General features: G+C 47.9%; 1 protein-coding gene across 1 annotated transcript in view; it reads right to left on the bottom strand.

The window, feature by feature from the left end:
* Window positions 1–3,844: 3,844 nt before the first annotated feature.
* The window catches only part of LOC129713316 (protein transport protein Sec24C-like), a 39,631-nt gene continuing 26,507 nt past the window's right edge, over window positions 3,845–16,968 (bottom strand). The window contains 13 exon segments of the mRNA XM_055662287.1: window positions 3,845–4,099; window positions 4,501–4,590; window positions 5,185–5,376; window positions 6,136–6,315; window positions 7,744–7,788; window positions 7,791–7,867; window positions 8,861–8,999; window positions 10,244–10,386; window positions 11,027–11,123; window positions 11,213–11,383; window positions 12,608–12,706; window positions 15,019–15,112; window positions 15,938–16,129. Coding sequence (XP_055518262.1) covers window positions 3,959–4,099; window positions 4,501–4,590; window positions 5,185–5,376; window positions 6,136–6,315; window positions 7,744–7,788; window positions 7,791–7,867; window positions 8,861–8,999; window positions 10,244–10,386; window positions 11,027–11,123; window positions 11,213–11,383; window positions 12,608–12,706; window positions 15,019–15,112; window positions 15,938–16,129 — 1,660 coding nt within the window. The 3' untranslated portion in view covers window positions 3,845–3,958.

Here is a 16,968-nt window from a genome sequence, read left to right as displayed (position 1 = left end):
CTCTCTACCCTCCATCCCTTCCTCTCCCCAGTTGTTCGACCAGTCTGACTGTCCCTCTAATTACATGTTAGCTTTGTCTCCTTATCCCAGCTAACAATGATGTATTCTACTTTGTCCTTTGTCATCTCTTTTGATGTCTCTTTTTCACGCCTTGCCCTTCCTTATCTTTGTGTCTCCCTCTCACCCCCCGACTCTCAGTCTGAAGACGTCACCCATTCCTTCTCTCCAGAGATGCTGCCCGTCCCGCTGAGTTACTCCAGCTTTTTGTGTCTGCCTTCAGTGCTTCTCTTATCACAAGTAGAGGTGGCACGGTGGCGCAGCGGTAGAGTTGCTGCCTTACAGCGCCAGATCCTGACTAGGGGTGCTGTCTATAGGGAGTTTGCACGTCCCCCCCCATGACTGTGTGGCCCCTCCAGCCATCACTTCTGTCCAGATTGTCCAGCGAACCCTCGCCCCTCCTCGTCCAGCCACCTTCAGGCCTTTGCGCACCTCGGTCACCTCCCACTGACTACGGGTGCTGTCTGTACGGAGTTTGCACGTTCTCTCCGTGACCCCTAAGAAAGCAAAGTGGTCAACTCTGCGTGGAGTCGAAGGAGGTGAGGATGGTCCTTTGTGAAGAAAGACTGGGAATCTTGAAGATGGCTTGAAGACAGGCCTAAGGCGGATGAATGTCACCTAATTTCTCAGGCCTGATCAGATATATCCAAGGACACTGTGGGAAGCTTGGGAAGAAATAATGTGAGCTTTAACTAACATACATGGGTCATTGTTAGACAAGGGTGAGCTACTGGATGACTGGAGTAGATTATCACTGAACATGGAACAGTACAGTGGGGGAACAGGCCCTTCGGCCCATAATTTCTATGCTGAGCACGATAGTAATTTAAACCAATCTCCCCAGCCTCCATATCCCTCCGTTCCCTGCCTATCCATGTGCCTGTCGAAAATCCTCTTAAACACCACAGTGGTATCTGCCCCCACCATGTTCCAGGCACCCAGCCGACCGCTCTTTGTATACAAACTCTCCCTGCATCCCCTGCACACACCTTTATGTGCATGTCACAAAGACATTTGACTTTGACCTTAAAACTAAACCCTCGTCCTTGCCATTTCCACTCCGGGAAACACATTCCAACTGTCCACCCTAACTGCGCCTCTTATGATTTAATATACTTTTATGAGGTCTCTCCTCAAACGTTCCAAACAATTCAAGTTTCAAGTCCAATGCACTCCTTGTAGCTAATATCCTCTAAGCCTCAAGTTCTTCCTGTAATGGGGTGACCTGATCTGTACACAGATTCGACCTAACCAAAGTTTTATGAAGCTGCATCATGGCTTGCTGACTTTTCTGCTCAATGCCTTGTGTTGCCCTTGCATTCGACTTCCTAAAGAAAGTATTTCACTGTAAGTTGGGGCAATAAAGTCCAATTGAACTAACTCCCACCCAGTGGTGCGCTGCTGTAATTCCAGGTGACTCAATTTGTGGTCGACACTCCCACCCAGTGGTGCACTACTGCAATTGCTGGCAGCCTGGCATTTCGTTCCAAACACCCGGTGGTGAACTTGTACATCTTTCTCTTTAATCTCTTAAATCTTACACCTTAAACCTGTGTCCCTCCAGGTTTAGATTCCCTGGAATTGTTTAAAGTAAGAACAGCTTCTGCCCGGGTTGCTGGAGAAGTAAATTGTTTTTTTCTGTTGCACGAAAGACTGAAAGATGTTGTTTTCAGGGGGGAATGAAGATGAATGGAGACTCGAAGATGTGGGATGCAGGGAATTGGATTGAGTGGCAAACTGGGACCGCCTGCAATTACAGCAGTTCGCCATTGGGTGGGAGTGTCGACCACAAATTGGTGATTTGAGTCTTTAACCCAGAGGACAGATTTAAGGTGGCAGGAGAAAGATTTAATGCCTGATGGGCATCAGAGAGTGGTGGGTGTGTGGAATGAGGTGCCAGAGGAGGTAGTTGAGGCAGGAACTAAAACGCCATTTTGAAAGACATTTGGACAGGTACATGGATAAAAAAGTTTTTTTCACACAGAGAGTGGTGAATCTCTGGAACTCTCTGCCACAGAGGGTAGTTGAGGCCAGTTCATTGGCTATATTTAAGAGGGAGTTAGATGTGGGCCCTTGTGGCTAAGGGGATCAGGGGGTATGGAGAGAAGGCAGGTACGGGATACTGAGTTGGATGATCAGCCATGATCATATTGAATGGCGGTGCAGGCTCGAAGGGCCGAATGGCCTACTCCTGCACCTAATTTTCTATGTTTCTATATGTTTAGTGAGATTGTTGGCCAAATGCGGGCCCCTGGTCAGCATGGAGCAGTTGGGCCGAATGGTCTGTTGAGCCAATTTGAGCCAAATGACAAACCATCAGGATTCCTGAACAGCAATTTATCAAAGTTTGATTCTCAGATTCAAAGTTAGTATTTCACCCATTATTTTGTAGGTCTGTGCAAGTTGGGCCGAATGGCCTATTTCCATGCTGTATGACTCTATACATTATACTTTTATTGAAGGGGTGCGGTCAAAGCTTCCTGTCTTTTAATAGAATGAATATTATCCACCGCACTCTCCACAAAAGCGGTGACAAGACCCAGGCCAGAGTCAGCCCGCAAGCCTTCTGCTCCAGAGAGGGAGGGAGAGCCCAGGATAACAGTCGGCAGCAACGCCCATCCTTGGACCTGATGGATTTAGCCGGCGAGGAAACAACGCGGACGCAGAATTAAAGCGAAGAACGCTGGAAGTAACGGGAAAACAGGAAGTAAAGGTACATCGGATGTCAGAGGGTGGTGAATCTGTGGAATTCATTGCCACTGACGGCTGTGGAGGCCAAGAGATTGATAGATTCAAGGCAGAGATTGATTGATTTTTGATTAGTACGGGTGTCAGGGGTTACGGGGAGAAGGCAAGAGAATGGGGTTGAGAGAGGGGAAGATGGAGCAGTCATGATTGAACTGTGGAGTGGACTTGATGGGCCGAATGGCCTAATTCTACTCCCAACTTATGGAACTTCAGACGGCCTAGATCTGCATTCTTAGAGTTTAGAGACACAGCATGGAAGCAGGACGGTGTCCACGCCGGCCATCCATCCATCACCCAGCTCACACTAGTTCCATGTTAGTCCACTTTCTCATCCACTCCCCACACATTAGGGGCATTTTATAGAGGCCAATTATACTACAAACCCTCACGTCTTTTCACACATTTTCATTTTGCACATTTGACAATAAAACCACTGTTGTGTGGAAACCGGAGCACCCGGAGAAAACCCACACTCTCCCTTTCTCCCAGCCCTCCACTTATTGCTCATTTACTAGTGCCCTACTCTAAATGCCCATTTACTGGTGCCCTACTCTAAATGCCTATTTACTAGTGCCCTACTCTAAATGCCCATTTACTAGTGCCCTACACTAAATGCCTATTTACTAGTGCCCTCCTCTAAATGCCCATTTACTAGTGCCCTACACTAAATGCCTATTTACTAGTGCCCTCCTCTAAATGCCCATTTACTGGTGCCCTCCTCTAAATGCCCATTTACTAGTGCCCTACTCTAAATGCCCATTTACTAGTGCCCTACTCTAAATGCCCATTTACTGGTGCCCTACTCTAAATGCCCATTTACTAGTGCCCTACCCTAATTGCCCAGAGGCCTAATTCCCTAATTACTGGTGCTCTCCTGTGCACATGTAAAGATACTCGCACATACGTGAACAAATATACACGCATGTGAACACACGTATGTGCATACATGAATGTAAAGCCATGTAAACATACACGCAGTACATACACACGTGAAGGTGCTGGCATTTATATGCTTGCACACATACATGTACACACCATGTACAGTCACGTACATACACTGTTTATTTTTTATAACAATTGAATAAATTATTTTAGATTTTTTTTTAAAAAGGAGGCAAGAGAGGACACAGGGTTGAGGTTGGGTGGGTGGGGGCTATTGGAGAGATCGTTGGATGGAGACGTGGATATGAGAGAGGAAGTCTGCATATGATGCTCCCCCACTGGGATTCTTGTCTTCGACCAGATACTGCAGGAACTGTCTCTCTGCATCATCCGTCTGTTTCACGATGAGCAACTGGAAGGGCAAGCGAGAGTGTGTGTTAGTCCGGGCGATTCTGCTTCTCTATAATGTCTAAAGGAGCAAGGTTTCAAGGTGCCCGTTCTTCTCTCCTCTGACCTGTCCCTCCCCCCCCAAACACATCTCCTATTCCCACCAAAACCCCCACATCTCCAGTGTATCAATATTCCTTCGCTCCATAGATGCTGCCTCACCCGCTGAGTTTCTCCAGCATTTTTGTCTACCGATTTTTCCAGCGTCTTTAGTTCCTTCTTAAACATCTCATGGTGTACTATCCAAGAGCAGGTAATAAAGTTAGGCACAAAGTGCTGGAGTAACTCAGTGGGTCAGGCAGCATCTATGGAGGATGCAGAGGATAGGTGACGTTGAGGGTCGGGTCAGACTGACGATAAACTTGCCTTGAGGAATCTCGGCCTCTCCTTACGCACCCTGGCCATGACGTTTCGGATTTGCCGGGAGAGTGCGTTGGCCAGCACTGGGAGAGAACCCTGAAACACAGCGATGGGGCACAGCTGAGGCCAACATTTCCTTGAAGATGCGCTGCCTTCCCTCCCCCCAACCAACCCTGCCGCCACCCCAAAAGGCCATTGACTGCACCAACACATTCAGTTTTAGTTTTTAATTGCCTGCCGACCAGCGATCCCCACACATTAACACTACCCCACACACTAGGGACAAGTTACACTTTTACCAAGACAATTAGCCTACGGACCTGTACGTGGTTGGAGTGTGAAGAATGGTCTGATAACTTCCACTCCCAGGGGAAGGTCCTGTCCGTTGAGCCTCTTGTGAACAGGTGGTGCAGCGGTAGAGTTGCTGCCTTACAGCGTCAGAGATACGCCGTCTATTAGGACTACTGCTGATGTCTGTACGGAGTTTGCACGTTCTACCCGTGACCTGCATGGGGCTTTTTCCTCACACACACTGAAGACGTACAGGTTTGTAGTTTAATTGGCTTTGGTAAAATTGTAAATTGTCCTTGGTGTGTAGGATAGTGTTAGTGTGCGGGGATCGCTGGTTGGTATGGGCCGAAGGGCCTGTTTCCGCGCTGTGTGTCTAAAGTCTAAAGAGATGGTACTGACCACTCCGCAGTTGACCTCGCTGAAGGAGGGCACGCCAAATACATCCTGGATCCACTCAGTGGGGGTGTCCATCCCAATCCACAGCAGCAAGCGGAGACCATCCTCCAGCAGGTAGACGCCCCTGGCCGACAGCCACCTGCGTGAACATCGCACAGCTCGAGGCAGCGACACCTGGCTCCCATTCAGATCGTGCTACAGTCCAGGTGTACAGAGAGAGAGAAACATAGACACATAGAAAATAGGTGCATTCACTGTGAAATGACCAAGTGACACTGCCAGCCTCCGTACAAGATGGAGAAACAACAAACTGGTTTATACCAAAGATAGACACAAAGACCTTCCTTCCATCGAGGGGATCTATCGCAGTCACTGCTTCAAAAAGGCTGGCAGCATCATCAAAGACCCACACCATCCTGGCCACACATTCATCTCCCTGCTACCTTCAGGTAGAAGGTACAGGAGCCTGAAAACTGCAACAACCAGGTTCAGGAATAGCTACTTCCCCACAGCCATCAGGCTATTAAACCTGGCTTGGACAAAACTCTGATTATTAATAACCCATTATCTGTTATTTGCACTTTATCGGTTCATTTATTCATGTGTGTATATATTTATATTATGGTATATGGACACACTGATCTGTTTTGTAGTAAATGCCTACTATGTTCTGTGTGCTGAAGCAAAGCAGGAATTTCATTCTCCTATCAGGGACACATGACAATAAACTCACTTGAACTTGAACTTAACACAACGTACAGGAGTAAGTCAGCAGCAAATCTGGGCAAAAAGGATGGGTGACGTTTCGGGTCTGGAGAATGGTCCCGACTCGAAACATCCCCCATCCATCCTTTTTCTCCGCAGATGCTGGCTGACCTGCTGAGTTACTCCTGCATGTGGTGTCGATCTTCAGCCTCTGTGTTCAAAGCAGGCAAGGTGTGTGGCGATACTTACTATTGGCAAGAGGCAAGGGTAGAAGAAGGCATTGGTCTCTGCAATATCCATGGACATGACCACATGCCTGAGGTATGCTCTCTCATCAATGGGTGCATCTGCCCCTTCAAGCAGCACTTTACTCTTCCGCAGGCAATTCACGTACAGGGGCATGACTTTAAGAAACTGGGGCATCACCATCTGTTGGGGAGCAGAGCGTTAGAATTAGTCCCAACACAAGGTGGCGCCAATTACCCTGACTGGACTTTCCAACTCCACATAGATAGCACCAGTGGTCAGGATTGAACCTGCGATCTTGGAGCTGTGTGGTAGCCCCTCCATTATCTGCACACATTGCAGACAGAGGATTAATGACCTGTGGTGTGAAGAGCCAATGACTTCGATGGCACGGTTGCTGCCTTATAGCCCCCGAGTTCCTGGTTCGATCCTGACCACGGGCGGAGTTTGTACATTCTACCCGTGACCTGCGCGGCTTTTCTCCGAGATCTTCGGTTTCCTCCCACACTCCAAAGACGTACAGGGTTGTAGGTTAATTGGTTAGGTAAAAAATGTAAATGGCCCTTGTGTGTGTGTGTGTAGGGTAGTGTTAATGTGCAGGGATCGTTGGTCAGTGGAACGAAGGGCCTGTTTCCGCACTGTATCTCTAAACTAAAATAAACTCCACACAGACAGCACTGGTGGTCAGGATTGAACCTGCGATGTTGGAGTTATCTGGCAGCTGCCCTATTAGCTGCACACAATGCAGACAGTGGATTCTGTAGTGATGGTGGTGGTGAATCAGTGGAATTCTGTGCCGTAGATGGCTGTGGAGGCCAAGTCAATGGATATTTTTCAGGCAGAGATAGATAGATTCTTGATTAGTACGTGAATCGGGGGTAATGGGGAGAAGGCGAATGGGGTTAGGAGGGAGAGATAGATCAGCCATGATTGAATGGGGCAGTAGACTTGATGGGTCGAATGGCCTAATTCTTCTCCTATAATTTACAACCTTGTGATTAATGACCTGTGATGTAATATGGCAGGCGGGACTGTCATATGAGGAAAGATTGAAAAGACTAGGCTTGTATTCACTGGAGTTTAGAAGGATGAGGGGGAATCTTATAGAAATATATAAAATTATAAAAGGACTGGACAAGCTGGATGCAGGAAAAATGTTCCCAAATGTTGAGCGAGTCCAGAACCAGGGGCCACACAGTCTTAGAATAAAGGGGGGGTCATTTAAGACTGAGGTGAGAAAAACTTGGCCCCAGAGAGTTGTGAATTTATGGAATTCCCTGCCACAGAGGGCAGTGGAGGCCAAGTCACTGGATGGATTTAAGAGAGAGTTAGATAGGGCTCTAGGGGCTAATGGAGTCAAGGGATATGGGGAGAAGGCAGGCACGGGTTATCGATAGGGGACGATCAGCCATGATCACAATGAATGGCGGTGCTGGCTCGAAGGGCCGAATGGCCTCCTCCTGCACCTATTTTCTATGTTTCTATGTGATGAACCAATTACTTCAACTGCAATGTTCTTGGATCCCAAACACTGGTCCATCCATCACCATCCGTGGCAGTGGAGAGAAACCCAGTTGATCCCGCACTACCTCTTGTCCACCCTGGTCTCACCTGGCCTCCGTGGGCTGAAGCTTGGGCACAGTGCTTTCGGTAGCAGGGGCCAACATCCGGGTCACCTGGTTCACCAGTTCGTCCCGCACTGTCTTGCTGGAATGACTAAGCACCCTGTGGTAAGCTGGACAAGACAGAGACACACACTGAGTCAGTATCACAGTCACTGGGAAAATTGCCAGCCCCGTGGAGAAGTATTCCCTCTGGCCTTGTACAATCAAGCACTCCTTCAACGACATCATTGTAAAGTAATTGAGGAATAAGGACATTCCTGCTATTGAGGGAGTGCAGCGTAGGTTCACCAGGTTAATTCCCAGGATGGCGGGACTGTCATATGTTGATAGAATGGAGCAACTGGGCTTGTACACTCTGGAATTTAGAAGGATGAGAGGATATCTTATTGAAGCATATAAGATTATTAAGGGATTGGACACGCTAGAGGCAGGAAACATGTTCCCATTGTTGCGGAAGCCCAGAACCAGGGGACCACACTTTAAGAATAAGGGGTAGGCCAGTTAGAACGGAGGTGACGAAAAACTTTTTCACCCAAAGAAAGTTTGTGGAATTCTTTGCCTCGTAAGGTAGTGGAGGCCAATTCTCTGGATGCTTTCAAGAGAGAGTTAGATAGGGCTCTTAAAAATAGCAGAGTCAGGGGATATGGGGAAAAGGCAGGAACGGGGTACTGATTGTGGATGATCAGCCATGATCACAGTGAATGGTGGTGCTTGGTCGGAGGGCTGAATGGCCTACTCCTGCACCTATTGTCTAGTGTCTATTGTAGATATCCATTGCCGAGATGGATAGATATTTGGGCGTTGGACAGAGGAGGTTGGAAAGCTGGTGGGTCTATTCAGGAGCATGGAGACCATGGCATCAGCCCTGATTTTATTGAATGGTAGCAAGCTCGAGAGATGGATCCTTCAGTTGCCCTCAGGTTTGTTCAGGTTATTGTCACATGCGCCAAGGGGTCCCCCCTCATCCTTCCAAACTCCAGCGAGTGCAGGCCCAGTGCCATCTAACACCCATCATATGTTAACCCTCTGCAGAGTGATCACATCCTGGATATGGAACTAGCTTGGTCCGCTGCTGTGTGTGACCAATCTGCTGATATACTCACCTGACTTGGCAAAGTAGTTCAACAGGGTTTCAGCCTGTGATGTCCTGAAGGTGTCAGTCAGCTGGTTGGAGCAGTTGAGAGCAACGTTGTGGATCCTGAGCCTGCGTTGACCATGGACTGTTGTGTACAGGAGCACAAACTAGGAGCAAGCGACAAGGATAGTCAGCTCTGGGTGTGAACATAGAACCCAACATAGAACAGCACAGTGTAGGAAGGAACTGCACATGCTGGTTTCAACCAAAGATAGGCTCAAAAAGCTGGAGTAACTCTGCAGTATAGGCAGCATCTCTGGAGAGAAGGAATGGGTGACGTTTCTTCAGGCTGAGAAGGGTCTCGACCCGAAACGTCACCCATTCCTTCTATCCAGAGATGCTGCCTGCCTATTGACGATTTAGACGAGGGTATTAAATGTAAGATCTCCAAGTTTGCAGATAACACAAAACTGGGTGGCAGTGTGAGGTGCGATGAGGATTCTATGAGGCTGCAGGGTGACTTGGGTAGGTTGGGTGAGTGGGCAGATGCATGGCAGATGCAGTATAATGTGGATAAATGTGAGGTTATCCACTTTGGTGGCAAGAACAGGAAGGCAGATTATTATCTGAATGGTGTCAGATAAGGAAAAGGGGAGGTGTAATGAGACCTGGGTGTGCTTGTACATCAGTCACTGAAAGTAACCATGCAGGTAAACCAGGCAGTGAAGAAAGCTAGTGGCATGTTTGCCTTTATTACAAGAGGATTTGAGTTTAGGAGCAAGTACACCCAGGTTTTGTTGTACAGGGCCCAGGTGAGACCGCACCTGTCCAATTTTGGTCTCCAAATTTGAGGAAGGACATTATTGCTATTGAGGGAGTACAGCGTAGGTTCACCAGGTTAATTCCCATGAGGGTGGGACTGACATATGATGAAAGAATAGGTCGTCTGGGCTTGTATTCTCTGGAATTTAGAAGGATGAGAGGATATCTTATAGAAATATATAAAATTCTTAAAGGATTGGACAGGCTAGATGCAGGAAAAATGTTCCCAATGATGGGGGAGTCCAGAGTCAGGGGTCACAGTTTAAAAATAAGTGGTGGATCATTTAGGACTGAGATGAGGAAACACTTTTCCACCCACAGAGTTGTGAATCTGTGGAATTCTCTGCCACAGAAGGCAGTGGAGGCCAATTCACTGGATGTTTTCAAGAGAGAGTTAGATTTAGTTCTTAGGGCTAAAGGAATCAAAGGAATATGGGGGGGAAAAAGCAGGAACGGGGTACTGATTTTAGATGATCAGCCATGATCATATTGAAAGGCGGTGCTGGCTCGAAGGGCCGTATGGCCTACCTATGTTTCTATGTCCCACTGAGTGACTCCAGCATTTTGTGTCCATGTTGAGAGGATTTACCTGTATAGGCACACCATCCTCCTCCTGCAGTCTCCCATAATGTTTGAACTCCACCACAAGAGTCTTGTCGCTGTCAATAGCAGCCAGTTCCATCTCACTCGAGTTCATGTGAAATGAGCCATAATACTTGGTCGCTCTGATACCTGGTCCCAGAACAAAACAACATTCAAATCAGTGTACAAGGTGCTGGAGGAACTCAGCAGGTCAGGTTGTATCTTTATATTGTATCATTTTTTATAACTCCGCATCTGCAGTCCTATGTGTCAAGATTCAAATCACCTCTGTCTCTTGTTTAGTTTAGAGATACAGCAGGGAAACAGGCCCTTCGGCCCACCGGGTCCGTGCCGACCAGCGATCCCCACACATTAACACTATCCTACGCCCACTAGGGACAATTTTTACATTTACCAAGCCAATTTACCGACCAACCTGTACGTCTTTGGAGTGTGCGGGGAAACCGAAGATCTCGGAGAAAACCAACGTGGTCACAGGGAGAACGTACAAACTCCGTACAGACAGCGCCCGTAGTCGGGATCAAACCCGGGTCTCTGGCGCTGTGAGGCAACAACTCTACTGCCGGGTCATGTGTTAACAAGTACCGAGTGAGTCGAGTTATGGTAGTTCCTGGATGTGTCTGATAACTGGTCAAAGAAGGAAAAGCAAAGAAGAAAATGGGTTCTATAGCTTTGGGTTTTATGCAAGGAATCAGAGAAGATATTGTGGAAGTTCACCTGGAAAGCGTTACATCGACACAACAAATATTCAGAAGACCAAGAAAGGTACCTTTCCTTGTGTGAACGTTCATGGCAGCCTTGAACCCCAGCACCTTCTCCACGTTCCTCTGGATGTCTCCCTGGAACTTCTCCGCATCTTCCTGAGCCTGCCAAGCACATCAAACGAGTTCTAGCTACAGACCCAGAATAGACTTAGATCGAGTGGAAGAAGCTGTCTGATTAAGAAAGGTGTAACCTTGAAGTTGCTGTAGTTGTAGAGGTTTCCTCCGGTCTTGAAGGTCACCAGAAGCAGGGAGGACATGTCCACGTGCTGGTCGGAGAAGAGGAAGAGGTCCACACAGCAGCCTTGCTGCACGCACTGCTTGGCCAGTATCTGATAGTAGTTGCTCTGAGGCTGGAACAAGGACTGACACGGCAGGCAGGCTCAATCTCTGCTCTGATTCTTTCAAACACTTCATGCAGGCAACAACACACTCCCAAGCCCCTGTCTCAGCCAAGCCAGCTAGAGGAAACTGCAGTGCGAATTAGTTTAGAGACACAGCATGGCAATGGGCCCTTCGACTATCCTAGCCCGTGCTGACCAGTGATCCCCGCACACTAACAGTATCCTATACACACCAAGGACAATTTTACATTGATACCATGCCAACTAGCCTACAAACCTGTACGTCTTTGGAGTGTGGGAGGAAACTGGAGCACCCGGAGAAAACTCATGTATGTCAGGGGGAGAACGTGCAAACTCCGTACAGGCAGCACCCGTGGTCAGGAACGAACCCGGGTCTCTGGCGCTGTAGGGCAGCAACTCTACCCCTGCGCCACTGTGCCGCCCACATGACCCCTCATTACTTTAGTGCAGCCTCTGGCCTCCTGTAACAAAGTAACATGGCTTGTTTGTAGGTCAAGAGGATGAAGGACATGCTGGGAAATAAATTAAAAACACACCGTTTGCTGTGTATGGTTTAGAAATTGCTAATGGAATGTTAATATTCAACAGTTTTCTTGTTACCCAATGTTTTACTTTGCAAAGTACAGAAATGCATGAAATAATTTCAAACTAAAATAAGTTGTATCAAATCGTGAGGGGAGCGTTTTAAATCACGAGGGGAATAGATGGGATGAATGTACAGAATATTTCACCCAGAGCAGGGGGAATCAAGAACCAGAGGGTGGGGAAAGATTTAATAGGGACGCGAATGACACACACAGAGGGTGGTGCGGATATGGAACGATCCGCCAAATGTCGTAGCCGAGGCAGGTCCAGTAACAACGTTTAATAGATTTTTCCAGGTTGGTGGATAGAGAACGTTTAGAGAGAAATGGGCCAAATGCAGGCATGTGCTACTCGCATAGATGGGGCAAATTGGGCTGCGGAGCCAGTTTCTGTGGATCTCCAGTTTCCTCCCACACTCCAAAGACATTTGGTTTTGGTAAAATTGTAAATTGTCACTAGCGTGCAGGATAGTGTTACCGTGCGATCTGCTGGCCAGCACGGACTCGGTGGGGCCGAAGGGCCAGTCTCCACACAGTTTCTCTAAAATAAAACGGAATATTAAACTGCAAAGTAAAATTCTTTTTGCACATTAACATATGCGGGCGGCACCATGTTTCAGCGCCATTTCCCATTCCATACCTGCTCCTTGCCAGTGATGCGATTCCTCAGGGTTCCCTGTACAGCCACGGTGGGCAGGGAGCTGTGGAATATGAAGAGTTTGCCAAAGCATTCAGCAGCCTGATGGAGTTGAAAAGAAAGGTGAGAACAATGATCATTGCGTTCTTCCAAAAACAAATGGTGCCAGGGTTTAGAAGTAAGTACTATTTATTTATATAGCACTTTCAAACAAAATCACTTTGAACCAAAGTGCTTTACAGAGATTGATTAAACTAATTGAATAGATTAAATGTCAATAAATCCATATAAAATAAAATAGGAAAAAGAAAAAAGACACAGAACAGTACACTATAGAAATCAACAAGAAACGTCCCCCCCCACAGCAGAATTCACTGTGAGGGAAGGCACTAAAAATATCCAGTTCTCCTCCTCATAGTCCACCCGAGGTCGGGGTCTATATGTGGCCTCCTCAGCCAACCCGGTGTTTTCAGGCCCTCTGCCGCGAAGCTGGATCATCGGCGTCGGGTGAACATTCTTCAGCGGCCTGGACTGAAGCGGCCGCTTCCTCCCCGAAGACTGCAATGTCCAAAGTTCTCAGGCCGCGCTGGCCGGACCTCCGACCCTGGCGATCTCGGATCCCAGGCCCCGCGGTGTTGTAAATCCAGTGCCGCCCGCCCGCGGCTGGACGCTCTGCAGCCGCAGCTCAACGATGTCGCAGTCGGCGGTCACAGTGCCCCGGAGCTTACCGCAAGGCGACCCGGTAAGGCATCGCCCGCTCCATGTTGGTGTCCCAGCATCTACACCGCCGGCGAAGCTGTAGTCCCGGCAGGAAACGCCGCTCCAGCGCTGCTCCAGCTCGATGGTAGGCCGCACAGAGAGGACGAAGATGCGGTTCGGAGGAAAACCGCATCTCCGACCAGGTAGGACTGGTGTTAAAATAGTTTCCCCCTTCCCCCCCCCCCTCCCCCCCACCCACCACATAAAAGAAGACCTCCAACAAACATTTTGTAGTGACAGGATGCACCAATATTTTTACAGAGTTTTATGCTGGTAAGATTTTTTTTTAATGAAAAAACTGTTATATAACTCCCTTTCTCTTAATCTCCAAAAAAGGCTTTGCTTTTTATCTTAAAATGGATGACAGGATTAAAAATAAAAATAAAAGAGGGTGAAAGGACGGACTGCAGGCGGAGCAGCCATACACAACGGCACATCATCTTGGCACTCACTGTGTAATTCATTGCATTTAACTCCATGCTTCCCACAAACTCCCCACAGGCTTTTGTTCTTCTTAATGCCTCCTCCCACTGCAAATGTGACTGAAAAAAGTTTTCACCCTCTGATTTGCAGCTTATATTGCCCCGTCTCAACTTATCCCCCCCTTAGTTATCAACCATCTGATCTCCCTCACAGTCTAACTTGGCTAACTTACAACCTAACGGTGTGAACATTGAATTCTCCAATTGTTGGTAACTACATAACCTTTCCCCTCTCCCTCCCCCCGTATTACATACCCCCTCTCCCTGTACCCCACCTGGACTCACACCAATTTCTCCCCTCCGCTTCCACTTACATTCCTTCCTCCAGCTTCACAATTTGGAACTCTTCAATTCTTTTGTCTCGGACTGAGTGGTTTTTCATCTCTGCTCTTTGTCTCGGGCAGACTAAGGCCAACTCACGAGGGGTCAAAGTGGGGCTATTGTCCCTCTGAAGAAAACCATTACAATTTACAGGGAGATAATTTTCATACTGTGATTCCCATGGAGAGCTAATTAATCCACTGTTTGTGATGCTGGTGTGCAAGGAACTGCCCCGTTAGACCATTACTTTAGACTTTTATCACAAGCTCGTCAAACTGTCAAGTCTCAAGTAATGGCCACACATAGACTCACGTTGAACTGCTCATGGGTCAGTTCCCAGTACAGGATCCAATACAAGAAATATTGGTTGCGGTGGGTGGAGAAGTGTGGAAACCCAAGGTGAGTCGGCCAGGACATTGGGAGACCTCAACTATCAATTAATGCATCAATGACTCTCATGCAATATCTGATTGTACTGCAAACTGCTTTGTGCAATGTTGGGGCTATCATGAACTAATTGGGCGAAACCTACTTAGTTTAGTTTCGAGATACAGCGCGGAAACAGGCCCTTCGACCCACCATGTCAGTGCCAACCAGGATATCCCTCTACACGCACTGAGAACAATTTACAATGATACCAAGCCAATTAACCTACAAACCTGTATGTCTTTGGAGTGTGGGAGGAAACCGCGCAGGGGAGAAAATACAATCTCTGTACAGACAGCACCTATGGTCAGGATCGAACCCAGGCCTCTGGGATTGTAAAGCAGCAACTCTACCGCTGTGCCACCGTACTGCCATGCTGACTTGCCTAAAGTTCAAAGTTCAAATTCAAAGCTGCCATCTTGTTACCTTCAGAGCTTCCAGCCCAGCCTGGATTGCAGGGCCAAACAGAACATCCGCTTCAGGAGTGTCTGCAAACAGCAATGGGATCCTATCCAGCAAACTGGAACAGAAGGGTAGAGAGAACACTGTTGAACACACGGAAGGTCAAACCCCTTCCATTCAGTGCAACCATCAGTTTAAAGGTGAAGAAGATCCTTTATCTTTACAGGGAGACCAAGGAATTGGTGGTGCACCACTGTTTTGGCAATCTTTAGTTTAGAGATACAGCGCGGAAACAGGCCCTTCGGCCCACCGAGTCCACGCCGACCAGCGATCCCCACACACTAACCTTCTGTGGCAGAGAATTCCACAGATTCACCACTCATTTTTCACACAGAGAGTGGTGAATCTGTGGAATACTCTGCCACAGAAGGCAGTTGAGGCCACAGTTCATTGGCTATATTTAAGAGGGAGTTAGATGTGGCCCTTGTGGAAAAAGGGATCAGGGGGTATGGAGAGAAGGCAGGGAGGGATGGGATACCGAGTTGGATGATCAGCCATGATTATATTGAATGGCGGTGCAGGCTCGAAGGGCCGAATGGCCTACTCCTGCACCTATTTTCTATGTTTCGATGCTACGCTACACGCACTAGGGATAATTTAAAATTATACCAAGCCAATTTACCGACAAACCTGTACGTCTTTGGAGTGTGGGAGGAAACCGGAGATCCTGGAGAAAACCCACACAGGTCACGGGGAGAACGTACAGACTCCATACAGACAGAACCCGTGGCCAGGATCGAACCCGGGTCTCTGGCGCTGTAAGGCAGCAACTCTACTGCTGCGCCACTGTGTCGCTCAGTTCTTTTGCTATGCTCAGTTATTTCTTAGCTGCAGTGTGCCAGTTCCCATGTCTTTGTGCCGGTTCCCAGGCCCTTGCTCTTACTTGTTGATAAGAGCAGCAGAATCCTTCACGTTGACCAGGAATCCATCAAACATCGGTGTTGTCATATCGGAGAAGTCAGTCATCACTATCATCTGTGGCTGAACCAGAGAGCTTTTCACGTTGTAGAAATGTAGAACATTGTTGTACGTTAGGAATCCCACTCTCACAGCCGACTCCTCAACCCCGGGCTCCCTGTAGAACAATTAAACACGCAACTAGTTACATAGTGACACACGAGACTGCAGATGCTGCAACCTTGGGCAACAAACAAAATGCTGCAGGAATTCACCAGATCTGGTTGCATCTGTTGAAAGAATGGACAGGTAAAGTTTCTGGTTCCAACATGAGGTCAGCATGCAAGCGCAGCGGTAGAGTTGCTGCCTCACAGCGCCAGAGACCCTAGTTCGATCCTGACCACGGGTGCTCCCTGTATGTTCTCCCCGTGTCCGTGTAGGTTTCTCCCAGTGCTCCGGTTTCCATCCATAATCCAAAGACGTGCAGGTTTGTAGGTTAATTGGCTTCTGTAAATTGTCCCTTGTGTGGGATAGAACTAGTGTACGGGTGATTGTTGGTTAGCGTGGACTTGGTGGGTCGACTGACCTGTTTCCACGCTATATCTCTAAACTAAACGAGACGCTGCCTGACCCGTTGAGTTCCACCAGCACTTTTTTACTCCCATCTGATTATGCCCCAGAGGAAGTCCTGTTGTCTAGACAAAAAGTACAGCAGGGACAGCTTGTGCCAAACCTGAAGACATCCACATTAAATACCCAAAAGCTCATCCTAATAAGCTCTTAAACATAACACATCTGGAACACATGTTTAGACCCCACTTGTCAATGTTCCACCTCTATAATGAGAGTCTGACAACAGTTTCCAATCTCCAGTGGCCCAGGCCAAGTCAGTTTGCTACCTGTGGTTCTCAAGTTGAATAATGGCATGGTGAAAGGAACTCACCATGCCACTCTGCTCAACAAAGGCTGATACACCCCTCACTGAGGGGCAGTTTGCCATAACTTAGCCGAGACAGG

This window comes from Leucoraja erinacea, chromosome 35 (genome assembly GCF_028641065.1).
Source record: "Leucoraja erinacea ecotype New England chromosome 35, Leri_hhj_1, whole genome shotgun sequence".
Lineage (NCBI taxonomy): Eukaryota > Metazoa > Chordata > Chondrichthyes > Rajiformes > Rajidae > Leucoraja > Leucoraja erinaceus.
The sequence above is the reverse complement of the archived record's forward strand: the minus strand, read 5'-3'. Positions and strand labels throughout refer to the sequence as shown.